The 26,665-nt window shown below is 37.4% G+C and overlaps 1 protein-coding gene across 6 annotated transcripts; it reads left to right on the top strand.

Moving 5' to 3' along the window:
- The first annotated feature begins 637 nt into the window (after positions 1–637).
- On the top strand, positions 638–26,429 carry map7d2a (MAP7 domain containing 2a). Of its 6 annotated transcripts, none has more exons than XM_051895217.1 (19): positions 643–1,180; positions 3,001–3,111; positions 3,578–3,676; positions 3,829–3,906; positions 5,039–5,202; positions 7,232–7,331; positions 8,478–8,573; positions 12,146–12,271; positions 12,607–12,719; positions 15,954–16,069; positions 16,205–16,587; positions 17,326–17,476; positions 17,850–18,021; positions 18,612–18,716; positions 21,026–21,076; positions 21,327–21,381; positions 22,204–23,059; positions 23,612–23,871; positions 25,172–26,429. In XM_051895217.1, exons 1-18 carry the CDS (start codon positions 1,138–1,140, stop codon positions 23,868–23,870), a joined length of 3,078 nt encoding a protein of 1,025 aa, XP_051751177.1. In that variant the 5' UTR covers positions 643–1,137; the 3' UTR covers position 23,871; positions 25,172–26,429. The 6 variants fall into 6 exon arrangements, 5 of the variants coding, with proteins under 5 accessions (XP_051751176.1, XP_051751177.1, XP_051751175.1 ...); XM_051895215.1 differs by having other exon boundaries at positions 3,578–3,685; XR_007930406.1 differs by lacking the exon at positions 25,172–26,429 and having other exon boundaries at positions 638–1,180; positions 3,578–3,685; positions 22,204–23,122; positions 23,612–23,752.
- Positions 26,430–26,665: the final 236 nt, after the last annotated feature.

Genomic DNA, 26,665 nt, shown 5'->3' with positions numbered 1-26,665 from the left:
TGCCCAGAAAGCTACTAAAGACGTATTTAAAACAGTTCATGTGAGTACAGTGGTTCAACCTTAATATGATAAAGTGATGAGAATACTTTTTGTGTGCTAAAAACAAAACAAAATAGTGACTTTATTCAACAATATAGTGATGGGCAATTTCAAAACACTGCTTCATGAAGCTTCGAAGCTTTACGAATCCTTTGTTTACAATCAGTGGTTCGGAGCGTGTATCAAACTGCCAAATGTAATTGCCCATCACTAGATATTGTTGAATAAAGTCGCTATTTTGTTTTTTTGGCACACAAAAAGTATTCTCGTCACTTTATCATATTAAGGTTGAACCACACGTGAACTGTTTTAAATATGTCTTTAGTAGCTTTCTGGGCATTTGAAAGTGTTAGCCTAATTATCTTGCTGTCAATGCAGGCCTCATCGGATTTTATCAAAAATATCTTAATTTGTGTTCCGAAGATGAACGAGTGTGGAACTACATGAGGGTGAGTAATTAATGAGAGGATTTTCATTTTTGGGTGAACTAACTCTTTAAGACGCAGAAACAGCGCATGAATTGATTGGATTGTTATATATATATATATATATATATATATACACACACACACAAACACACACAAGTGGATTTTGATTTAACTGATATTTTTTTCTTTTTTTTCATTCGGGTAGGTATACTAAAAAATCTTAATTTAAAAAGTTTTGGTTGTGGACGTGGCCAGTCGTTTCTCGTAGATCGAAATCCGTTCTCTGCCTCGTTTTCACCGCTGTGGATGACGTCACTCAGTGTTTCAGCACTACTGCGCTGTCCAGCCTCTCTAACCATACTCTCCTCAACCGCTATTCGGGTGCGAGCATTCTCTTCACGGGACAGCTGGTAGGAATACTCCTGGCTGCCGCGCGAGACAAACTTTCCCCTCAAACGATTCATCACTGCAATCCTAACAATCTGTGATAGCGCCACAGAGCGCATTCTGCTGAGATTGTGGAAAGCGGATCGGTTCCCGGTACCGCAGCCGCAGTCCAGGAAGGAGCTGGCTATGCTGTTTCTCTTTGCTTGATTTTTTGGGAGGTAGAGATTTGCTGCGACTCTGTCCGTGACATTGCGGTTGGGAGAGCCGCCGGTGGACCACGAAGATGGCGGAGAACGCTGTCAACACCGCTGTCAGTACAACGACAGGTGAGCGACTTGCTTAAAGGTAACATTCTGTCAATAATTCAGAAAGCGTACCTGCGGTGTTTTGTTAGCGTGGTACTGGTTGAGTAGGACAATGACTTGCTTACATACTCATCTGTGTTTATGCTTATCTATCATGCACTAGCTTACAGTGGGGCGATGAAGAACAATGACTGACGTGCCCAGTTGAATTATTACCTTCTCAAAATGCTGCTGTCTGATCTCGCAGACAAAAACCGCTAAAGCTTCTGATTTATTATACGTTTACAGCCTAACGGGCCTTGCTCCACTTCGAAATCCTTCTTTTATTTAGCCCCATTACCTTTTACTTTTTCAGTTTTTTGTTTCATACAATTGCCGGCGCGACGGTGCAGGTCTTTATTGTTTGTTTGTTTGTTTGTTTGTCACCATCAGATGGGGCAAGTTCATTATTTTTGTACTGCGTTGCATTTTCATGGCATGGGATCCTCTCGAAAGTTGACGGGGCGACCGTCGCCCAACATTATAAAGTCAAAACTCTTGATGAGATTAGAGCCGTTAAGACTAAACCACATCCATTTGCCAAATTAATTTAATGGAAAATCGATGAAGAAGGCTACATCCGGCTCAGGAGCTCGCTTCAGTAGCTGTGAGTGACTGCGTGTGATATAAGCAGCATCTGCAGAACTGTCTCCGTCCTATTATTGCATGTTACTCTTGTGTCCAAACCAAATCTGAATAGTGCACTCAGTGACATAATTATGCTTTAAAACACAATTTATCTTGAACTTAAAGGGATAGTTCAGCCAAAAATGAAAATTCTGTCATCATTTACTCACCCTCAAATTGTTCCAAACCGGTAAGAATTTCTTTCTTCTGCTGAACAAAAAAGAAGATATTTTGAAGAATGTCGGTAACCAAACAGTTGATGGGCTCCACTGATTTCCATAGTATGTATTTTTTTCCATATTATGGAAGTCAGAGGGCCCATCAACTTTTGGTAAGTATTTGTATTTGTAGTGCTGTGTTGCTTTATTCATGAAACTGACACTGAGCTCACACATTTTCATTCAGCTTTATGTGCGCTTCTTATAGCAGAACTTGTGTGCGTATTGGGAATATAGATTTGGAAGCAGAGAGAAAGAGGAAATAGGAAAGAGATAGAGCAGACAACGGACACCATCATGAGTGAGCAATTAATTTAAAAGAGCTGTCATGCAGAGGAAGGAAAGAGGGTCGGAAATTGAACATAACTGAACTAAAAAGAACATCTGTCAACAAGAAAATAGAACATGAAATAGAAAATTTAAGAACCCTAGTTTATTTTTAGAGTCAACTGTACTCTTCAAGTCACGATAAGCAATTTTGTTCTGTACTAAACTGCCTAATATATTGATTGTCAGTGGATTGTTTATTTTTATGTGTTCTCATGGGTGCAAATCTTTTTGGATAAATGATATAATGTCTGACTCTATTAAGTGTATGTGTCTGTGAAATGACTTATTGTGTTTGCATTTAGAGTTTGGGAATATAGATCAAGCAGAACTAACTAGGCCACAGTTTCAGATTTATAATCTAGTGCAGAATGAATCAATGGTCTCTTCTTTGTCCTAGACTCAGAACAGAAACAAACTCTGTTTAGCTTACCTCAATTTGTTCAATGGTAACTCTGTAATGTTCTGTCTGTCTTTTTATATACTTATATGTGTGTGTCTTTATAACTCAAGTACAATATCTCTATGTTTTACAAGGCCAGCTATGTATGTCAAGGTCTTCTCAACACTGAAGCTTGCCATTTCAAACAATTTTTCACCACAGTTGGTGTGTTCTCTCTTTCACTGCAGTTACTAAAGTCATGACATCACCTTTAACTCCGGAAAAGAAACCCCAAAGCAATGGCCATGCCTCACCAACTTACCAGAAAACCAACCAAGGCAGCCCTTCTATAAAACAGAGTAAGACCCTCCTACACTTTGTCCAGTAACATTAAAAGTGAAATGGTTCTTCTTTTTTGTGATAAATCAATTCATGTGCAGAGACTTTAAGTTTAAGTAAGCCAAACTACCAGTTTGTTAAAAAAAAAAATAGCAGACGGGTAGCAGAGGTGTTTGGAAATCCAGTTTATAAATAGTCAATATTTTTATATTTCTCTTTTGCTGTTGGTGCAGAAGTTACAAACTGCATCTTTAATAAACTATTAAAGTCAGCTTTCACATTCTCTGGGAATTAAACCCATGGCTTTGTATTGTAAGCACCATTCTCGACTGTTTGAGCTACAGGAATGCATTATATTATATTATATTATATATGATTTTGGGACAGATGTCATATTGTTGAAAAGGGGTTGATGGCAGAATTAACAATGGCTTCTATGATTGAACTTTCACTAACACACAGTTTTCGTCTTCATCCTGTTTAAAGATGATGCACTGGCCCCACCCACTGTTACAGAAAAGAAAACTCAGACCAATGGGCACGCTTCACCTTCACGCCATCCGGCTAATACCAACGCACATGCAGGTAAACAATGTAAGTCCCCTCTTTTCTGTTGGTGTTGAGTGGACATCTTCCAACTCATCTGATTGTTTGTTTAAAAGCAGAGTAAAGCCTGTCTGAAGAGACAAAGTGTCTATTTTCCTTTGTTTTTATGTTTCCCTGTCACTCTGTCAAAGATGTGGAGGGCTATTTGAAGACAGATGATAGGATGAGGCTTGCCAAAGAGAGACGTGAGGAGAGGGAGAAGAGTTTGGGTAAGTGTGTCTGTTCATGTCTCTGTATGTGTGGGTGCAGTAAATTCAAATAAGTGACTCACAAGGCGATTAAAACCTTGGAAGGGCCTTAATTGAAGTTTTTAATCTAAGCATTTGGCCTACACTATATATTAATAGTGATGGTGTATTAATTTGTATTTCTTTTCTTTAACGCTAGACATAGTGCAATGCAAATGTCTTGAGATACAATTTAAAACAATTAAAAAAAACTTTTGAAGCCAATTGTAAAGCTGTGTGTAAAAAGGGGCACCAGCATTTGTTTTATTTAAGGAAACTATTGATAAAACCTTGATGACCTTTATTTTATCATGCTTTTATTAGACCGATTCTGTTTTCTTCTCTAGTTTTTGATTTAAAAATATATCTTTAAAGAACAGAAACTATTTGAGTCAAATTGTTAAATGGTCTAGTAGACTGATTGAGGAGCCACAGCTTTACCCAGCATCTCTGTATATTACACAGTTACAGTGGATGAATGGTTCGATATTAAATGATGATTCCCATCCTTTGTACTGTGAATTCCAGCTTCTTCCTTTTGGATGAAGTTTTACAGTCCCACAGTGTACAAAGCGGCATAAAAACAGCTTTGTTCCAGCAGCCATTACTCATTTGAACAAGTTGTAGCAATACTGCAATGATGATGATGTGGAAGTAATGTTCATTTAAATATTTATTTATTTATTTTTGTTTACTTCTTTTATTTATTTATTCCTAATTGGCCATAGTGATGATGGGAACTTGGAGCACTTGTATCGTATCATATTTATCATGTTGCCCATTGTTTGTGTTGTTTGTAAGAGGTTTGTTAGGATGTATGAACACATCCACTGCAAACCAAATCTATCTAATGGTACAACTAAAGTAATCTGACCTGATATCTAAACAACACAATGCTAATTGCCAAAGATGCAGAAAAAACACAAGATTAGATTTGTCCCATTTATTGCATGTTTACATAGACCAACAATTGAAAATATGACACAAGAATGTATCCTGTGAGAGATCAATCCCCAAATTGCCGAAGCTGTCAGTAACAGTGATGATGAGCTCTGGGTTTGATAGTGTTTTTTCAGAACAAGCCAAAATTAAGTCAATAATTTATCTTTCTCAGCTGCACGGGAGCAAGCTATAAAGGAGAAGGAGAGGCGAGCACAGCTGCAGTATGAGAAGACGGTGGAAGAGCGATGGAAGCGGCTGGAGGAGCAGAGACAAAAGGAAGAACTTCGCAGGGCAGCCGTGGAGGAGAAGAGAAGACAGCAGCTAGAAGAGGAGAAGGTCAGAGATCTATAATCAAATCCACTTGTCCTAGGGCTCAATGAGTCACTGGAATCACAGACACTGGTTTTCTTTTCATTTGAGAAGGACACAAGATGATTGTGCTGTTCTTCCCTTGACCTTTCGAATGCAATTTTCTCATACGACAGTGATATGCCAGATGTCAGGACACAATTAGATATTCGTTCATTCAAGTTAATAATTTAAACATCCCTTGTGATTCATCTCCAATAGCTTTAGGATTTTTAGGCCTGTATTGTGAATACATTTAGGCTTGTATTGTGATTAAATCCATATGGTGCAATATGAAACCATCTGAATTTAAGAAGAAGAAAAAAAGAATCACGACTTTTTATGTTGTGTGAAATGACATTTTCAGCAAATGCCCTGTATCTATGGCAATGAATTCCTGCCTCGCCATGTAATATCACCCACCCACAGGGCAGACACTATTCTTACACACTCATTTATCTGGTATGAGCCTCTGAGTGTTTACTGGGTGTCATGGCTTGTGATTTTTCTCCAATCAGAGGGCTTTGGCCAGATCAGATCAGACTTTATTTTAATCCTTGTCTCTCTCTGGGCTGTGGATTCATTATTCTTCTCAAACACAGCCTTCATCTGCCACACTGTCAGCTTTCACAACTATGTTCATTTTGGAAAGACTGATCCTGAAAGGAGTGGGCAAAGAAAGAAAGAGGAACAAGGTGGCATGCGGGGGAGGTGATGCTGGTCTCAACAAATGTTGCTGGAACCATTTTCATAGATGCAAAGCAAACACAAATGGAAGCGTAAATGAAATGGCTGAAACTCGCTTTCTGAATTGCCGTGTGAATATTTGAGTATATGACATGTGCTGCTTATTAGTACCATTTCTTTGGGTGGGAATGAGTTATAGTGCTAATCACAGCAAGCTGAAATCTTAGTAAAGAACTTTTTGAAGGAAATTTGAAAGTTAGGTTATAGTTAGTAGTCGGTGAGTCATTCTAAAATTTCAAATATTTAAGTTTTTTAAAATGTTTTTGAAAGAAATGTTTTATTCTCACCAAGGCTGCATTTGTTTGATCCAAAATACAGTAAAAACAGTAATTTTGTATTTTAATATATTTTAAAATGTAACTTAGTCCTGTGATGGCAAAACTAGATTTTCAGCAACCATTACTCCAGTCTTCAGTGTCACATGATCCTTCAGAAATCATACTAATATGCTTATTTAACACGAAAGAAACATTTATTCAGTGTTGAAAACAGTTGTGCTGCCTAATATTTTCACATTTTTAATGTGAACATGATTAACAGAAAGTTCAATAAAACTGCATTTATTTGAAATAGAGATCTTTTATAACATTATAAATGTCTTTACTGTTACTTTTGGATCAATTTAATGCATCCTTATTAAATAAAATATTAATTTCTTTTAAAAAATAAAAACATCTTACTGACCCCAGACCTTTAAACAGTGGTGTATACAGTCAAACCAAAATTTATTCAGACACCTTGAACATTTCATTCATTATTTCAGTTTATTCACTAAAGTTTAAAAAAATTGTAATAAAATATGACAAGATCTCAGAGTTAAACTGTGTCAGAAAAAATTAATCTTAATTATGTCAGATAACACTTGAAGACCAAATCTTTCATGATAACACAGCAAAACATGATCAAGTCAAAGTGTCTGAATAATTTTTGGTTCTAAATTTTTATCATTTTTACTGGTAGTCCACTGTATGAAGAATTTTTGGGTGTAATATGTCACAGTTTACTTTATTTTGCTATTCTCACTTACATAAATGAACTATAGTGTCCTGCACCCACTAGTAAAAATATATCAAAAATATCAAAAATGTCTGAAAAGTTTTTGGTTTGACTGTATGTGCACTCATATGGAATTATGTGTAGTGCAGATGAAGATCATTCTTCTGTCAGTGGATATATCTGCACACATTGTGGTTGTGCTAATATTGTTGGTGTAAATATCCATTGGTGAAGTGAGTGTCTGGTGTTTCCTGTGCTGTAACGGCACACACAGGAGCGTCTGGAGGCTCTGATGAGGAGATCACTTGAGCGCAGCCTTCAGCTGGAGAACAGGAATAAACGCTGGGTATGGGGTCCCAACGGCACTGCTCAAGGTGAGTGTAATGCACACACATCACATTGGATGAAGAAAAAGAGAGACTGGGAGGAGGGGAGAGAATAGTGATGGAAAGGGAATAGAAGGAAGGCACTACTGCGATAAAATGTTTCATGAAATGGTGGATTGAGACCATATTTTTCTAAATTCAATTAAATTTATTATTAAAATTTTCATTCTCATTTTATGTCATGAATATTTTTTATTTATTTTTTACATAGTAGTTAAATACAAGATTATTGGCTTTAAATGCATTTTTTTTTAATTAACATATATGTCTAAATTCCTGATAATTTTTTGAGGTGACATTTTTCAGTTTTTATTTTTAATTTTCCACAGAGCAGTGTATGATAAGAAAAACATCTGTTGTTCAGCTACAGTGCAGTGTCCTTTTATTTGTATGATTTCCATCTGGGCTTTAGGACAGTGTTACTAGAGCTCAGGTTTCATAATTCAGCTCATCAGAGAGGAAAGACAGGCAGGCATGAGTGAATCAGCACTTTCTGTGTGCTGCGCCCCGTCCTATTGGCTTGATTTAGATACACGCTCATTAATTGGTTAAGAAATTGGTTATTGATTTGAGGCCTCAGATTTAATCATTTAAAAAGCTAGGGAAGTTCAGAAGGAAAAATGTGTGTCTGTATAATATTTCTTAAGTCATTGTAGATTGTAAAATTGATTTCAAATAAAGTAAAAATTTATTTTTTTATTTAATTTATTTAAGTTACATTTATTCATTTAGCATGTGCTTTTATCCATGGTGATATATGAACAAGACACAGACACAGTCATGCTAATTGCTGTTGTTTTTCCCCAGACATAAAGTGCGAATGCTTATTGAGAGCACTCAGATGATTTCAGGACTTGATCATAAAAGTGTGTTCGGATTTTATAGATGATTGCAGTGTGTGTGTATGTGAAGGATGCAGGTTTTGAGTCTGAGTGTGTCTGAAGTCAGATCATCCCTGCTCATGTCTGGATGCTATGCTTGGAGAGCGCCAGAGGATGTGGTGAAAGTGTTTAGGTGTGTGTGCTTAGGTACACACACACACCACCCAAAAACACACACTTCACCTAAGTGTGCCCAGTCTGTCCATAACGCTCTGCTGTTTCTGCTGTGCTCTGCCATGACCCCATCGCCCAGGTGACTGGGAGAATGCCCCACCTCCTCTCTCTGCTGCCTCCGCCCTCTCCCATGACCTCGCTGCCCCCTCTCCTCCTGTCATCGAATCAGGCAACGGTATGAACCCTAGCTAGCCTTTTCTCATCACCTTCTGCCTCCTGTCCCCTCAGAATGACACCATTCTTCAAGTTTTTGGTTTCCATCCCAAAACTCTAAACCAGCCTGCTCTCCTTCCCTGGTTCCTGCTTGAAACACTTAGGGGGCTAAATCGGGTAAATGCTTGCATAATATCCATAGTGTCCAAGTTGCATTTAGGTCTCAGACTAGAGACTGTCCATAAATGCTATGTAAAATTAGCTGCCTTGAAATTTTCAGTTTTTAGATCAAGAGCCAGCAAGATAAGGGGATGACAAGAGGAGGCTGCTTTCAAGTATGATAACGTCCAGGGGTGCACATAACTTTTTTGGTCTGGTTCTCAAGGGAGCACCTGGAGATGTTGCTTGGTACTCACACTTTACGCGACACATTTATCCTAAAAGCTGTCCTTATCACTTTCCTCCTGACTGCTGTCCTCACTATCTTCTTTTCACTCCAACATGGTAGATGATGATAATGATTTTTTTTTCTTTTTTTTCTAACATTAATGACAGACAACAGCAATAATATTAGGCTGCTGTCACTTTAAGAAGGAAAGCACGGGCCGAATAACTGACACACATCCGGTTTCTTTCTCAACTGTTCACTTATGACATAACCGAGAGAATACTTGCCGAGACAGGTATTTTGGCATAATTTTGTGTGTATGTGTCCGTTCAAGCGCAAGTGAACGCAAAAAAGGAATTCATTTGGTGTCTGACTATCTCTCTCTCTGCGTGTGCGTTTCGGGGGTGTGAGGCTGTGCGCACAGATAACAGCTCACGAGTCCCGATTTTCGCATCTTTTTCTGCTTTTAAAATCGTTTGAATGTGTTAATTGGCGAAACAAAACACGTCCAAATGATAAACTTTCACCCTGTGATGGTTAAATTTAGCAGTTTTTAATCCGCGAATCACATGCATGCCAAACCTTTGGACCTTATCCGTACAGATCATGGATTAACTGCGATCCGTTGCACACCTAATAATTAAAGAACACACTTATCATCATGATTGCTACCAGAGATGGAGAAAAATCCTACTCCAGTAAGTAAACATGTCCCTGTGAACCGGTCCTCAAAAATGTTGGTACTCAAAAGCGCTTCCCTCCATGTTTTCTGGTGCGCATCGTTTATTTTTACCATGCATGCGCACCTGCGTACCACTTATGTGCACCCCTGATAATGTCCAAGATTTTGGTTTTGCTGAGCAATTTACATGCTGCTATACCTAATCTGAATGTACAGTGCCTTGTAAACATATTCAGGCCTATAGCACCTTCTCTCAATCACTGAATTACAAATCTTTCATTTAAAATCAGATTTATGTGATTTTCTTTTTTCTTTTTTTTTTTTTACCACTGAAAGCCAAAATTAGTTTAATTAGTGGTGCATTCTATGGCAAATGCTAATACTTTTTTTAAGCAAGCTGACTTATGATTTACGCCTGCCGGGTGATAAAAAAAAAAAAAAAAAAAAAAAAATCCCATTACAATAAAGGAGGGATATGAGCCATATCTAAGCCACTCAAATAAATATGAATAAATATTTGGGCGAATTGCATATAAAATTTCCAGCCATTTGGACATATGGATTACAGTTTTAACATAAACAAACAAAATAATCTGTCAGTCATATAGAAATGAAACAGGTAAGATTTTGCACTGAAAAAACTGTTTAATATTAACAATTGGCATCTAGTTGGTTTTATTTAAATAGTCATATTTTCAAAATGAATTTATTTAAATTGCTTAGAATCAGCATTAATCTGTTTATTCAGTTTAAAAGTATGAATGTGGATAAAATATTGCAAGATAAGGAATAAGGCAAGCAATATTTAATTATAGTTCAAATATATGAGATTGAAATAAATTTCATTTATTGATGATAAATATATAAACCTGGTTATCGTGTATTTAAAACACATTCAGTTTTTTTCAAGAGTCAGAAATTGTATTGCAATTCAAATACATAAATCTTGTAATTTAGGCCTAAATAGTAAGTGTATCACACTTGGGGATGGGTTCTTTTGACTTGGGTACAAAAACACTAGAAACAAAGTCCCTTTAGGACAAGTCATTTCACTCGGCGGCCATCTTTGAAACGCCTCTCAGGCATTCAAGTGTAGCTCCTATGTCTTTGAATGGGGAAACATCAAATTCTCCAAAGCTGTTTGCCAAGCTTTCGATTAAATTTCACATTTGAAATCACCAATGAAATCTAACAACAACTGTCTCATAAATTTTGTTTCTAAACGCTTGAATCATGACAAAAAATAAGTATTTTCCAGGCTGGATCAAGCTAATGCGCATGTGCAGTCCTAAATGCGCGTCTTTTGTGCCTCATTTCGGAGGCGCGTGTCTGACTGTTTCTATAGGAACCGGAGCTTCTAACGGCCGCTGCAGTGACGCGATGACTTTACCAATCGGCGATTGGCTCTTATTTAGAAGGCGGGACTTATTCCACCATATTGTACATTGCACTTTCTCCCATTCAAAACGATACGAGTGATGCGTCTTGTGTTATTCTATAATCTTTGATAGAAACCACCAGAACACTCTAGGAATTGCATAGCAACATACTAGCAACCACATAGCAACACCCTGGCAACCACCCAGAAAATCCTAGCATCAAGACAGGATGTTTTGCACAGGCCAGAACCACTTGCAAAAAAAATAAAAATAAATAATAATAATAATAATAAAAAAAAAAATGAATAAAAAAAGACAGAAACAGAAAACATAGGCTAATTTCTGGTCTTAGTCTATCTGATAATCTGTGGCACTATTTCAGTATGGTGGTAAGCAATATTGGTGCTTTGAAATAAAAAAACAAAAAGCAGAGAATGGAAGAATTGTTGAATTGTGAGTCTGAATTCTTTAGCATGGCACTGTCTATTCATTGTGCACTTGCTCTAGCTCAGTACTTGGTTGGTGACAAAGCAAATCTGAATGTCTGTGTGCTGCTGTGTCTTCTTGCGAGTTTTGTATGATTGTGAGTGTCCTTTTTTTACTAACAACTTCATTCGTGTGAACCAGTACTTCAATCGAAGCTATAGTTCTTTCAGTGTTGAAGTGTTACGTGTGCATGTTTGTCTGTACATGGGTAGTTTTTCTTTCTGTTTTGGATCTCAGCTGACTCATTTGAGAAGGCATGGTCACATGAACACAAGTACACACAGACACACACATACATGAACATCCGTGCATATATTGCCATCTTTCAGAACATCTGATTGCCCTACATCATCATGTTTTCTATATTCTTAATTTATAATTATAATTTAGTAGTTCACATGAAAATAGATTTTCTGTCATTATTTGTTTAAACTCATACCAATGTCAATCTCAAAACCTGTGGAGCTATATGCTTCTGTCCCTTTAAAATAAAGTCAAACTTTTTTATGCGTGCTAAAAAAGAGGCTTTGAACACACTTCTCCAAATACATCCCTCCATCTCTCCATTCACATTAATGTTATGTCTGTCCCATCCATCCAATTCATCCCTTCCTTTTTTCCCTTCATTCTCTCCATCCCTCCATTCCTCCCTCTGTTAGCCCATCATGGTCATCTGATCTCTATGGACAAACTAAAAGTGAATCGCCTCCTCACACACACGCACTCCTCACTGGCTCGCTGTAACAGTCCTGCAGAGCTGCATCTGTCCTGTCTGCGCTGCAAAGGTAACACACACACACAAGCGCGTACACACACACACACTCCTCACTGGCTCGCTGTCACCATGCTGCAGAGCTGTCCTGCCTGCGCTGCAAAGGTAACACACACATACACACACACACACTCCGCAACATGTGTATTATGTTATGAAAGCTTGGAGCTGTGTTCATTTGTGTCACTGAATATGTTTTTGTTTGTTTTGTTTCAGATAACCAAAGAGTGTGTGTGTGTACATGTGGCTTACTAAGTGTTTAATGTTAGTTTATGGTGTGTAGCTAAAAATTGTAATACTGTTAGATCTGTTCTGACTGAGAAATGCTTCTATGTCTCTCCCATTCAGTGCCCCCCAGTCCTCACAGGTCACCGTATCGAGGGTCACCAAGCCGCCGCAGAAACAATCCTGTGCCAGTAGAAGAGTCCAGTGGAGCTGTCAGTGCCCCCAGCACCCCTAAGGTCAGTAGTTTTTAGCTAGTCATACTGTCCATACAGACATGCAAATACAAGCAAACAAACACTTTTACCCTTCTATGGGATACATTTTCTTCATTATCACTATCTATTTTTTTATGTTAATTTAAATTAAATTGATTTTTAATACTCTAATGACAATTTGAAAAAATGGGGGGAAATTTAGAGAAAATTTGCCCTATGCTATTACAATGGGAAATAGAAAATAGAACAAAACTTTTTATTAATTTTTTTTATTAATTACTCCTCTAATTAAATTAATTTATTATTAAATGTCTCATTCATTAATGCAGAATTAACATTTGGTGACATTTTATCAATATTTTGTAAAACTACTTTCATTTTTGAAAGACATTAATACAAGGACACATTAAATTGATCAAAAGTGACTCAAAAGTGACATTTATAATGTTACAAAAGATTTCCATTTTAAATAAATGCTGTTCTTTTGAACTTTCTATTCATTGAAGAATCCTGAAAAAAATATATATCATGGTTTCCACAAAAATATTAAGCAGCACAACTGTTCCCTTTTGAATGGGAACTCACACTGCGTCCCGAGACACTTTGGGGAATGGCTCCGGTATGACGATGTCTGAAGTACGTGTATCAAACGCGACAATGACATTGGCCTGCGACAGCCCATGACGTCACTCTAGTGCGACCGTGAGTATAAAAGGGCACCTAGAGTATACGTCATCAGCATTTTTTTGTCTTCAGGAGACTGTTTATTTTGAAGCGTATAAGGCGATTTACAATTGTGTCCTCCTTATTTGACGCCGGAGGATAGACATGACCTGTGCGTTTTTTGTTTTGGTGAGGATCATGCACATTCTGTTCTCGAGGGGGCAGAATACATACACTGTGAGAGCTTTTCCATGATAAAGCTCTGATTGCATCTGTCCCTTTTCTTGAGGGAATTAGGACAGGTATCTGCATCACGTGGTTCAGGACTTGAGGCACAGGATTTTTAGCGAGGTATGTCACCTGACGTGAGCGATCTGCTGGATGCGGATGTTCTCTCGCTTGAATAATCTGATCCAGCAGATAGCGCTGGCTTAGAGACAGAAAAAGCAGCATGTGGCTGTTGAGGGTGAAGATATGTTAATGGAGCACCCTCTCAGCCTGCCTGCCCCGTTTACAGTGAACTGGCCTGAGAGATTAGATCTTTCTTTGAAGCACGAGAAGCCGCAGATCGTTTGCGGTAGATTAAACAAGCATTTCTTGGCTGGCCATAACCACCCAGTTCCAGCGAGTCTTCCGTTTCTTCCAGACCGCTGAGGTGGAGAGGTCCTACAAGAAACCCTATTCAGCTCGCAATCATCTCTTTCACCACGCGAATTACGCCAATGTGGAGGGGATGGATATGAGCATGGATATGCATTGATGAGTATGGATATGCATTGATGCCTCCCTTTAAAATATGATTGTGAACTATCTTTTAATGGGGGAAACATTGATGTTGAAGGTGGCTGTGGGTCAGGCCGGTGGGTCTCTGCACACGATGGCAGTGTTGCAGGCCTAAGTGTGTTAGCCCTCCTTGGGCCACTGTGAAAAGCTGTTCTTGAGGTTAATCGTGGTTTGGCCTCTTCTCATTTTTGAGAGTCCCTCTGCTGAGGCCCCCACTCACCTGAGCTCCAGCTAGACAGTAACACCAAGTGTTTCAGACCTTTGTGAGGCTGCCTTGGTAGACTGTCTGAGAGGTTGAGTATGGTTGGCCTCCTCTCACTATAGAAAGTTGTTCTGCTAAGGCCTCCGCGTACCTGAGCTCAAGTAAGACAGTGACATCAAGTGTTTGGCCCTCGGTGAGGCCGCCTTGGTAAACTGTCCTTTGAGGTTGAGTATGGTTGGCCTCCTCTTTATTTATTTATTTATTTTATTTGAAAAGGGACCATGTACAATTTTTTAACATTAATGTTTCTATTTCATGCATTGCACCAAATTTAGCCGAAGGCTAATTTTCATCCACAGTCCCCCAGCAGGTCGTTCTTGCTCAGAGAGTCATTCTGCTGAGGCCTCCACTAACCTGAGCTCCAGTTAGACTGTGCCATCAAGTGTTTGGCCCTCTGTTAGGCCACCTTGTTAGACTGTCTGTGAGGTTCAGTATGGTTGGCCTCCTCTTGTTTTAGAGAGTCATCCTGCTGCGGCCTCTGCTCTCTGAAGAACCCCATTATATTCAGCCCAGAGATGCTGACTTCGAGTCAGGCAGTGTTGAGCATTTCTTGAACAGCTCCCCTGGGTTTTTTTAAGGGTTGAACCAGATCCCTCTAGTGACAGGCGAAGGAACTTATGTTTCTTTTTGCCAGTATTCCCTTAAAGTTAATGCCTGTCAGAAAGGCTGACATTACCAGACCTTTGTGCAGACCTTTGGAACAGGCACTGGACACCCGCCATGGTAAGGAAGAATTAATGCCAGGTTCTTCCTGGCTGTGGCCTTAGAGAATAGAGTCACTGCCAATTCCGTGTTTGACCCGAGTGAGGGATTGGTCTCTGTCATCTAAGTCCGTTGAGCCTTTCTTTGTGCTTGTCTTAGCCTTTTAGGCAGTTATTTCCTCAGCATGGCTTAGTGGGTACTCAATCCCCAAAGTTACTTTGGACGCAGTGCAAGTTCCCATCTCGTTTGATACACATACTTCAGACATAGTCATGACGGAGGCATTCCCCAAATTGTCTTTGGACGCAGTGTCTCATTCCCCTTCTCAAGAAACCATGGTTACTTCGCATCACAGGAATAAATTACATTTAAAATATTTATTTACATTCAAAATATATTCAAATAGAAAACAATTGTAGTAATAGTTGAAATTGTAGTAACATTTCATAATACTAATGGTTTTCACTGTATTTTGGATCAAATAAATGCAGCCTTGGTAAGCATGAGAGACTTCTCTCAAAAACATTAAGAAATCTTACTAATGTATGTCAAATAAAGTTGATCTTTGAATAAAAACATCAGATTAATTTATAAAAAAATAAAAAGTAAAAAGATCTGAGTGTAAAAGGCGTGCAGAAATATAAGGCTGACATCTGGAAAAACTTGGAGAGGAAATCGAATGTCAAGTCACTTAAAACAGCACATTATTGGTTTCTTTAAAGACTGCCCTTTTGATTTCACAAATGGAATTCTTTTTTGATAAAGCAACAAAGTGAGTGAAACTAGTATGTTTCCATTTGGCAGCAGTGTGCCATAAGGTGTTGTGTTATTTGTGTTTGTTGCAGAAGGAAAGATTGCGTAGAGAGAGGAGGACTGGCTCCCCGGCCACAGGCTCACCAGTGAGGCGAGCAAAATCTCCTGCTGATGTTACCCGCCGCTCTGCCTCACCTGCCACACCCAAGTAACATACACTTATCTATATTATATACTGTATATATAAGATGCTGACAAAGTGATCTCCAATTAATTACATTTTTATTCAGTAATGTGCTGAGCTATAAGTATCTGAATCAGCTGTTTGTTTGTATGGTTGAAGGTTATTACCTAAGAATCGTACTCAGTCACCATGTGCAGTGCGGCAGTATCCACCCTCCCCTATGAAACACAGACCCGCCACACCAGTTAGTGACAACAACAGGAAGACACAAGACAAAAAAGCAGAGGATGTCAAAAGTCAGGATCCTAAGGAGGGGCCTAACAATGAAAGTTTGGATAAGGCACCAAAAATGGAGACACCTGTTTCCGGCACACCACCTCCAGAAAGAAGAACAATAAAGACAGAAAATCACACTAATGGGGCAAAGGAGAAGAAAAGTGTAGTTTTGGAAAATCAACAAAAAAAGAATGACAATATGGAGACCCCTGAGAAAAACCATTCCAAATCAAACTGTAATGATTTGACTTCAAACAAGTGTGCAGGTGGGTCTAAAACCTTTAATACAATATGACCTGCTTCAGTACACTTTTGTGGCTTTTCAAATGTAGCTTATTTGTCATTTTAATGTGTTACTTTTTGTGTATTTTTTTGAGTTGCATTATGTGCTGTTTTTGCACCGTTGACTGGCTTACCATTCATTTGTTATGAATAATCTTATCATTTGGTTTGCGTCAGTCAATTCAGTTTAAATTAATTAAAATAATTTATAGCACTCTAAAAAATACAAAATATACCATATACTGTACAATTAAAATAAACTAATTAAGAACATGTGAGATGACATAGTATAACATTCATTTGTAAAGCTTTTAATTCCCTGGATAATCAAAAAATAGCCATTAATTACTGCATGATCATGTAATATATAAACATTGGGTTCAATTTTCAGGGAAAAATAATTATATCATGATATATACTGTTGCTGTGATATAAAATTACTCTGTGATATAAGATTTTGGTCATCCTGTATAATACACATGGTCACATTGGTATAAAAGAATTACAATAGTATCTACTGTAATTGTTTGGCCATTGAGACTAAAAAGATCCTGCTTTTGTGGTCCCTGAGCTTTACAAAGTTGAGTATTTTTGGACTAGTGTCTCACTTGTTTAACTCATTTTAACTGCAATGACATTTATAATTTGTATTTATGCTTTTCTCATTCACAGTACCTTCAAATTGTGAAAATAGTTTTACTCTTGCTTTCACTCAATGACAGATCCTTCACCTGTGAACTCTCCTGGAAAGGTGGTTACTGGAACGACAGATGCTGAGGAGGCGTCTCGTCTGCTTGCAGAACGCAGGCGTCTGGCCAGAGTGCTGAAGGAACAGGAGGAGAAACAACGCAGGGAACTGGAGGAGCAGGAAAAGTGTGTGCCTGTGTGACTGATGCTGTATTTCTCTGAACTAGTGTACAGTGTGTTCAGTGCTTGTTGAATGTGACTCAGACATTTATAATGAGTATGTGTTGGATAACAGTGTTAGCAAATGTTTTTGAATTCAGATTTATTTATAAAGCACTTCAAAAACCAGATAAAGTACCAAAGTGCTGTACAATTATAAGAAACTGAAAGATATCTTATAAAAACAGAGAAATAAAAAAATAATTAAAAATACATAAAAGAAAAAAGAGTGATCTTTGAATGTCGCTTGAATACAGTACAAGAGTGATGTTTTGGTGGTGCAAGATAAAAGAGTGACATTTCCATAAAAGACCTGTGTTGGTCTGTTTGTCATTTTCAGACTAAAGAGTGAGCAACTTAAGAAGAGGCAGCTGGAGGAAAGAGCTCGACAGGAAGAGAAGAATCGTCAAGCAGAGGAGGAGAAATGTAGACAAGAGCAGCAACAGAAGAAGAGAGAGCAGGAGGAAAAAAGAAAGAAAGAGAAGGAGCTCCAGGCCCAGATGGAGAAAGAGGTCAGAAGATTTAGAGTGAAATTACTCTTTTCAGTCACTAGACCAAAAAGCATTAGCTTGCAGTTAGATTACAAACTTCTGAAGAATGAAAAATCCTGTTTGCAATTGCATTTTTAAAACCAAAAACAAACTTCTGACAATAAGTCTTTGTACATGTGTCCTAAACCAAACCAACTCAGAATTTCTTTCCTCTCTGTATTCTTTTTTACTCCACTCTTCTGAAGAATAATCTATTTCTCTACCTCAGTGGTTCTCAAACCCGTCCTGGAGTACCACCAGCCCTGCACATTTTATGTCTCCCTATATCTGACACACCCATTTCAGGTCTTGCAGTTTCTACTAATCAGCTCACGAGTTGAATTAGTTGTGATAGATGAGGGAGACATACAAAATGTGCAGGGCTGGGGGTCCTCCAGAACACGTTTGAAAACCACTGCTCTACATCAAATAATAAGACCAATTACATCTATCTATGTATCTATGTATCTATCTATGTATCTATGTATCTATGTATCTATCTGTCTATCTATCTATCTATCTGTCTGTCTGTCTGTCGACTCCTAATCTTTTCAGTTGTATCTGTTTAATAGAAAGAAGAGGCAGAGATACGTGCTCAGAAGGATGCTGAGCGTCAGCGGCAGGAGAGAGAGCATTTCAAACAGCAGGAGGAACAGGAGAGACAACAGCGAAAAAAGGTAGTACAGCCAGCAGCAAGCCACAGTAAGCAAATTTGCAAAGATCAGCTGTATACTACACAATCTAGTAAAAGAGCAGAAGCAGTGCATGAAAAGATTACACCATGTAGATATAAACTGTAAACACCAAACCTCACTGACCATTCTAGTCGGTGATTTCACCAAGTACAACATGTTCCTGGATCAACAACTTTGTTGATCCTGGAACAACATTCCAAACAAACAATCAGATTTTAAGGACAAGTTTACAGTTTAGGCTTACAACCAGGGTTAGTTGCTTCTTTATTAGTGTTATTAACCTATTATTTCCCTCTGATTTTAGGGATAAGTTATTGGTAGGGTTAGGTTTAGGGGTAGGAACATTTTCGGACAGGAACATTGCCAAAATATTTTGATCCAGTAACATGTCTTACTTGGCAAAATCATGTGGACCCATTGAAGTCATCGGTTTATAAGGGCTGGGCTTAAAGTTATATATAAATATATATATATATATATATATATACAGTCAAACCAAAATTTATTCAGACACCTTGAACATTTCATTCATTAATACAGTTTATTCACTATAGATTAAAAAATGGTAATAAAATATAACAAGATCTCAGAGTCAAACTGTGTCAGAAAAAAATAATCTTAATTATGTCAGATAACACTTAAGCAAAACATGGTCAGGCCAAGGGACAAGTGTCTGAATAATTTTTGGTCCCAAATTTTTATTAATTTTACTGGCAGTCCACTGTATGAAGAATTTTTGGGTATAATATGTCACAGTTTACTTTATTTTGCTATCCTCACTTACATAAATGAACTATAGTGTCCTGCACCCACTAGTAAAAATATATCAAAAATATCAAAAATGTCTGAATAATTTTTGGTTTGACTGTGTATATATATGTATATATATATATATATATATATATATACAGTGCCGCTTGAAAGTTTGTGAACCCCTTCCAGAATCTGTGAAAATGTAAGAGAGATCATACAAAATGCATGTTATTTTTTATTTAGTACTGTCCTAAGTAAGATATTTTACATAAAAGATGTTTACATATAATTCACAAGACAAAAAAATAGCTGAATTTATTAAAATGACCCCGTGCAAAAGTTTGTGAACCATTGATTCTTAATACTGTGTGTGGTTACCTGGATGATCTACGACTGTTTTTTTTTTTTTTTTTTGATGGTTGTTCATGAGTCCCTTGTTTGTTCTGAACAGTTAAACTGAGCTCTGTTCTTCAGAAAAATCCTTCAGGTCCTGCAGATTCTTCAGATTTCAAGGATTTTTTTGCATAGTTGAACCCTTTCCAGCAGTGACTGTATGATTTTGAGATCCATCTTTTCACACTGAGGACAACTGAGGGCCTCAAACACAACTATTAAAAAAGGTTCAAACATTCACTGATGCTCCAGAAGGAAACAGTGCATTAAGAGCACTGTTTCATTGAATGAAAAAAATTGATATTTAAACAAAATAAGAAAAATTTGGACTTCTTCATGCTGTTCAAAAGTTTTCACCCCCTGGGTCTTAATGCATCGTGTTTCCTTCTGGAGCATCAGTGAATGTTTGAAACTTTTTTAATAGTTGTGTTTGAGTCCCTCAGTTGTCCTCAGTGTGAAAAGATGGATCTCAAAATCATACAGTCACTGTTGGAAAGGGTTCAAAAATGCAAAGAATGCTTGAAAACTGAAGAATCTGCAGGACCTGGAGATTTTTTCTGAAGAACAGAGCTCAGTTTAACTGCTCAGGACAAACAAGGGACTCATGAACAACCGTCACAAAGCAAAAAAACAGTCGTAGATCATCCAGTAAACCACACACAGTATTAAGAATCAATGGTTCACATACTTTTTAACGGGGTCATTTTAATAAATTCAGCTATTTTTTTGTCTTGTGGACCATATGTAAACATCTTTTATGTAAAATATCTTAATCAGGACAGTACTAAATAAAAAATAACATGCATTTGTATGATCTCTCTTATTTTGTTAAAATTTTTCACATTTTCACAGATTCTGCAAGGGGTTCACAAACTTTCAAGCAGCATTGTGTATATATATATATATATATATATATATATATATATGGGGAAAAATAGGAAAAACACTTTTCATTTGTCATCCAAATGGTACATTTTATCATATTTAGTAATAAATATTATAAAATGTACATATACAATATAATAAGTAAATATAAAAGTTACTCCATCCACTCTTACTTGTTGTATTTTGCAGTAGGAGTCAACATTAAAAAGTGTGCATAGGCAAATACTGTGACTGATATGTTCTTAAATTGTTCTCTGCAGAGAATTGAGGAAATAATGAAGAGAACCAGAAAGAGTGACTCAGAGATGAAGGTATCTGTGAGAAACAGTCCATCAATCAATTTTAAATTTATAACTGTTTAGCTGAATACAGTATATGTACTCTACTGTTGAGCAGTAACGTGTGACTAATCGTTTAGGTAAAGTATTATACAGCTACCTACATGGATTACCATCCATGTGGATGTGAAATGAATAGCCCTTTTTTTGTCAAGTAGAGAAAGTAGAGCGGAAATGATTGCTCTGAAAGTTAAAGTAACAGAATGACCTAATATTCACACAGAGAGAGGATAGCCCAGAGCCCCTATCTCCTGTTTCCCACCCTGTCTCTCCTCCAGGTAAGACTCAACCCTGCTCTCTCTCACACTTACACTCACACTCACTCACCAACATTTTTAAAACCTATGCTAATAACTACATTTTAAATTATTATAAAAAGTGGGTGTTGTTTCTATGTGGCTATCCATAGAAACGTATTACCCATGCATGTAGGTTTCCTTGTTTTGTGAATGCAGACTGTTCTCCTTCAAGCGGCAAATGCGTATATACCTCTAATGTGTCAGACGGGCCTGCTGGTATTTTTCCATCACTGCAGTATTTACAGCAATGTCAGGAGAGGGCAGCAGGGGATCATATTCTCTATCATAGGTTGTGTTCAAGGTGATCTATTCAAAAACTGCACAGACTAAATTTAGTCTGCTCTGTTTTACATTGTAGGCGTGTGTGTGTGTGTGTGTGTGTGTGTGTGTGTGTGTGTGTAAAAGATTTTGTTTGCATTAAATTAATCAAGTGTCAGTAAACATTTTTAAATTGTTACACAAAATTCATTTCAAATAAATGCTGTTCTTTTGAAATTTCTATTAATTAAAGAAACCAGAAAAATATTATATCCACGAACATATTAAGCAGTGCAACTGTTTTCAGCTGTGATAATACTAATAATAATAATAATAATAAATGTTTCTTGAGCACCAAACCAGCATATTAAAATAGTTTCTGAAGGATCATGTGACACTGAAGACTGGAGTAATGATGCTGAAAATTCAGCTTTGCCATCACAGAAATAAATAACCTTCTAAAATATATTAAAATAAAAAACAGTTATATAAAAGTGTAATATTATTTGTTTTATTATTATAACAGTCTGCCTTTCTTCTCAGGTGGTAACCATTTGACCTCAAGTGCTGAGGTCAAATCTCAGGCCAACATCATGCAGACAACCTCTGTGCATGGCCAAACTTACAAACAGGAGAGTGAAGGGAAAAGACCAGAGAATGGCTGTATAAATAAACAGATGAAGTCATCTGCTCACATACCTGCAAAAAATCCCTCCTTGAACAGTCAAGTGAACATTAACCATTCTGCAGTGAAAACAGAAGAGAAAGGAAAGGTAAGTGAAGAGAATGCCAAGACTATTAGACAAGAGAGTGAACAGGTGAAGACCCAAAGTTTACAAGTGAAAGAAGAGGTAAAGCGAGAAGACACATCAACAGCAAAGGTGCAGGTAACCCCGCTGAAGAGCTCGCCTGAAAACACAGCAGCAAATATTACGAGTGTTGTGACTACAGATAGCAAACCCAAAGTTTCCACCCAAGTGAAAGTCCCTCCAAATATGCCCACTCGCAGCTTACAGGAAAACAACCTGACCGATGGAAAAAACCAAACTATCACTCAGGTGGCCAGTAACCAAGTGAAAACACCTGTAACTGTGCAAATGAATGGACAGGCCACAGCTCAGGGACCCAAGAAGGATATCACTGTGAAGAAATCAGACATCCCTGATGCCAATAGACAAGGGACCTCAACGGTAACTGTCCCACAAGCAAACACTCTCACTCAGACTGGTGGTCATATGATAACACAATCAAAGGAGGGGGGAAAAGACCACCAACCCTCTTCCTTGACCCCATTGCCAGAGTCAAAACCACCTCTGCCTCTTATACATCTGGACACTTTGGAAGGGAAGAGTGGAGCGGCAGAGGACTCTGCAGATGAAGTGCAGTACATGGAGGTTAGGTGAGTTTGACACAATGACTGTGTCAACATACCCTGTACACTGGACTGCCCTACACCGACCAGGTAGGAACTGCATCACAGTAAAACAAAAGGTTAAAAAATTAGAAAGAATAGAATAATGTGTGTCCACTTTATGATTTTTATTTACTAATACTGAATCTGCAGCAGCCTACAACCAAAACAGCAAACAAACAAATGTAAATAAAACAGACAGGCATAAGAATGAAGGAGATGCAGATTACACAATACATTATTTATGCTAAATCCTTTATTTATATTAATGTATATATATTATAAAACCCATATTCAGTCTATTTTGAAAAAAAAAAAAATTGTTCAAATTTATTTATTTGTAGTTGTATCTTTCATGATATGTGAACACTTTTTTTCCCTTTGGTATGCATTTATTTGTTCCTGCTTTTTTACATGCAGCTGACATTATTCTAAATAGATATGAACCCATTAGCAACATTTGGGGGTATAAAGCACATCAAATTTACTGGGAACATTGTATAATCCTTTTTCTTTTGTGTTTATTTTGTGTATTCTCAGCCCCGTCTCGAAAGAGGAATTAATCTCCATCCCAGAATTTTCCCCGATGAACTCTCCCCAGCAGAATGGAATGAGTAACATGCGTGCTCTAGAGGACCTGTTGGATCTGACGGGGCAAGTAGCTTATCCAAGACTCTCTCCTGCTGCCAGCCTGGGCGACTGCAACAAGAATCTAATAGAAGGGATCTGTAGCCCTGGATCTGACTCTAAACTCATCCCTACCAACCCTCCAGCCTCTGATAAACACCATGTACAATAAGGTACAAAATCGGTTGAAATAATTGTGTAATCATGTGTGCAAATAGACTGTAAGCAAGAACAAATATTCACTGCTGTTCAAAAGTTTGGGATCGGTACAATTTTTTTAATGTTAATTTTGTATTAAGGGTTTTATGAAGTGTAATATAATATTACGCATATATACGCATTTTTTAATATATTTTAAAATGTAATTTATTCCTGTGATGGACCGCTGAATTTTCAGCAGCCATTACTCCAGTTTTCAGTGTCACATGATCCTTCAGAAATCAGTCTAAGGTTATGTTCACACTGCGAGCCTTATTGCTCAATTTCGATTTATTACTCCGATCCGATTGTTTTGTGTAGGTGTTCACATTGTTGTTTTAAATGCAGCCAGATCAGGTTCCAGTGCGAACAGATCATGGTCCTGGACTGACCCGCATGAGCAAAAAAAGACGTCATGCAGCACGCTCTCATACGGAAGTAAAAATGGAGGACATTAAAGTAAGAGATTACGCGTTTATTTATAGTGTGATCTGCCACCGAAGCCAGCGAATTTAAGCACAGGCAATGTAAAAGACAAAGAGAGGATGCGAAAAAAGAGAGCAGATTTTAAACATTTATGATACGAGCGCTCATGTTTTGCTTGTATATAGAGCTGTCACTATAATACTTATGAGTTCTGACATATCACTGTCCTTCCACTGACTACCTTTCGCAACTGTTTTGATAACGTTGGGTATGTAAAACCTTTAAAGTGACTCCCATGAGCGCAGAATTGTGACGAATGTTGATCTAGAGTGATGTAAAATATGATATGACTGTTCAGACTAAAGTCGCATTGCAAAACATTTGATCAGATTTAGAACCACATATGGAAGTGGCACAAATCGAATTGAAAAGATCAGATTCCATGTGGTTCGTGCTGTTCACACTGTCTGAGAAAAACAGATCTGAGTCACATGTGAGCAAAAACAATTGGATTTGGGCCACATTTACCTACATTCTGAATGTAGTCTAATATGCTGATTTGGTGCTCAAGAAAAAAAAAAATTAAATCAGTTTTAAAAACAATTTCTGCTTAATATTTTTATGGAAACCGTGATTTTTTTTTCAGGATTTTTTGATGAATGCAACGTTAAAAAAGAACAGCATTTATTTGATATTATAAAAGTATTTACTGTCAGTTTTGATCAATGTAATGTTTTGCTGACCCAAAACGTAAATAAATCTCTCACAATTTAACAGACTGGCCAGTTCCAATATATTCATATAGACACGCCATCATAAACATGATCTATATTTCTGCTCATTTTACAGGTAACGTGACAGACTACATTGATGCAGCTGACTGCAATGAGATAATTGCTCATCTCTTTCAACAGAAAAGGAAAATATAGAAATGAAGATGCAAAGAAGGGATATACTGCTGGGCATGAGTGCGAAATGTGTCTGTTTAGTTTCTGTGTTGTCCTCATTAAAAATGATGTCTTTCTGCCTTTAATATTTACAGCACAAAAACCAAGTGTGAAGCTCTGGTTCAGTATTACGGACAGAATTGAAGTGTTCACTAGATATGCGTGTTGTGTGTATGTTTATATGCAAAAATGGATGGCCAAAATTGCTGGTAAGAGGGTTTGGACATAATACTTTTAAGGTAACTTGGTATCTCAGGCCAGAGTTCAACATTTTCCAATAACATTGTCATCACTGGATAGAGACAGAACACTGATTGGTTACTTTTACATTTTAGGAAGCGTAAATGTATAAAGTAATAAATAGTGTGTAATATTAACTCTCTGTAGTTAGAAATACATGATAAAATGTTTCTTTGTCAGTTGACTCTTTCTCATTGGTAACAGTATTATTATGAACTGTTTTGTTGAGTAATTGCTGTGTATTTTAAGCTCAACTAACATCTCCTGCATTGCATCACAGAACCTGCATTGTATTAAACCCCCAGTTTGCTATTAAATGCTTGTAACGCAAGACATTAGTACTTTAGAGAAATATGACCATCGACAAATACAGCATGTATGTGATAAAAAAAATTAAAGGCAGTAAGCCCATTTTAAAGCCCTAGTTTACCAGTAATGAACTCAATATTAGTGTCATATTCTTCCTCCGGTGTCATCACTGTGTTTAACAATGTAGTTTCAGTCTCAGAAGTTCTTTTGACAAATGTAAACCAGTTATATTGGAGTCCTGACTTTATTCCTTGACATCGAAGAAAGAAAGTGTTGTGGTCCAAACCAAAAACCTATTGGTGTGCTTCAAGCCTAAACACTTCATGGACTATGGGTGTTTCAGGTATACATGTCTGGAGTGGGTGGGTATGAGAGTTAACGGCTTTGTTGTTTAATTGTTCTATATAGTGTGGATGCACAAAAAAAGCTTACTTGAAAAACTGTATAATTAGCCTGCAGGGAACTTCTAAACTTCTCCAAGTGTCTCCGCTTCAATCTCTAAATACAGTACAGCAGTGAAGTTGTGATTACTGTAGATGATGTGCATGGTGGCATGAGCATCAAGCCATAATTATATGCCTAGAAACCAATAAACTGTCTTTACCAAATCATGTGTCTCCTAAGATGTTTTTTTTTTTTTTGGGTCTTTGAATTTTGTTCTAGCATTTTATAGCTTTTAACCCAAAGAATGAGTATTTATTAAAGAAAATAGAAATAATCAAATAAAATAGTGTAAGACCACTTTTTTTGATTTACACACACTAAGGACATAAACTGCTGCAGATGTATATCTGTGTTACTGTATGTAATGTAGTGCTGCTAGAACACGGCCTTCTTCACCAAGTAT

This window comes from Ctenopharyngodon idella, chromosome 5 (assembly GCF_019924925.1).
Source record: "Ctenopharyngodon idella isolate HZGC_01 chromosome 5, HZGC01, whole genome shotgun sequence".
Classification (NCBI taxonomy): Eukaryota; Metazoa; Chordata; class Actinopteri; order Cypriniformes; family Xenocyprididae; genus Ctenopharyngodon; species Ctenopharyngodon idella.
This window is presented reverse-complemented; position numbering and strand designations above follow the sequence as displayed.

Bases quoted from the DNA above. Each gene is read 5' to 3' on its own strand.
- map7d2a (XM_051895216.1), top strand. From the start codon at position 1,138: ATGGCGGAGAACGCTGTCAACACCGCTGTCAGTACAACGACAG. The intron at 1,181-3,000 runs GTGAGCGACTTG...CTTTCACTGCAG, and splicing joins CGCTGTCAGTACAACGACAG to TTACTAAAGTCATGACATCA. The intron at 18,022-18,611 runs GTCAGAAGATTT...TCTGTTTAATAG, and splicing joins AGGCCCAGATGGAGAAAGAG to AAAGAAGAGGCAGAGATACG.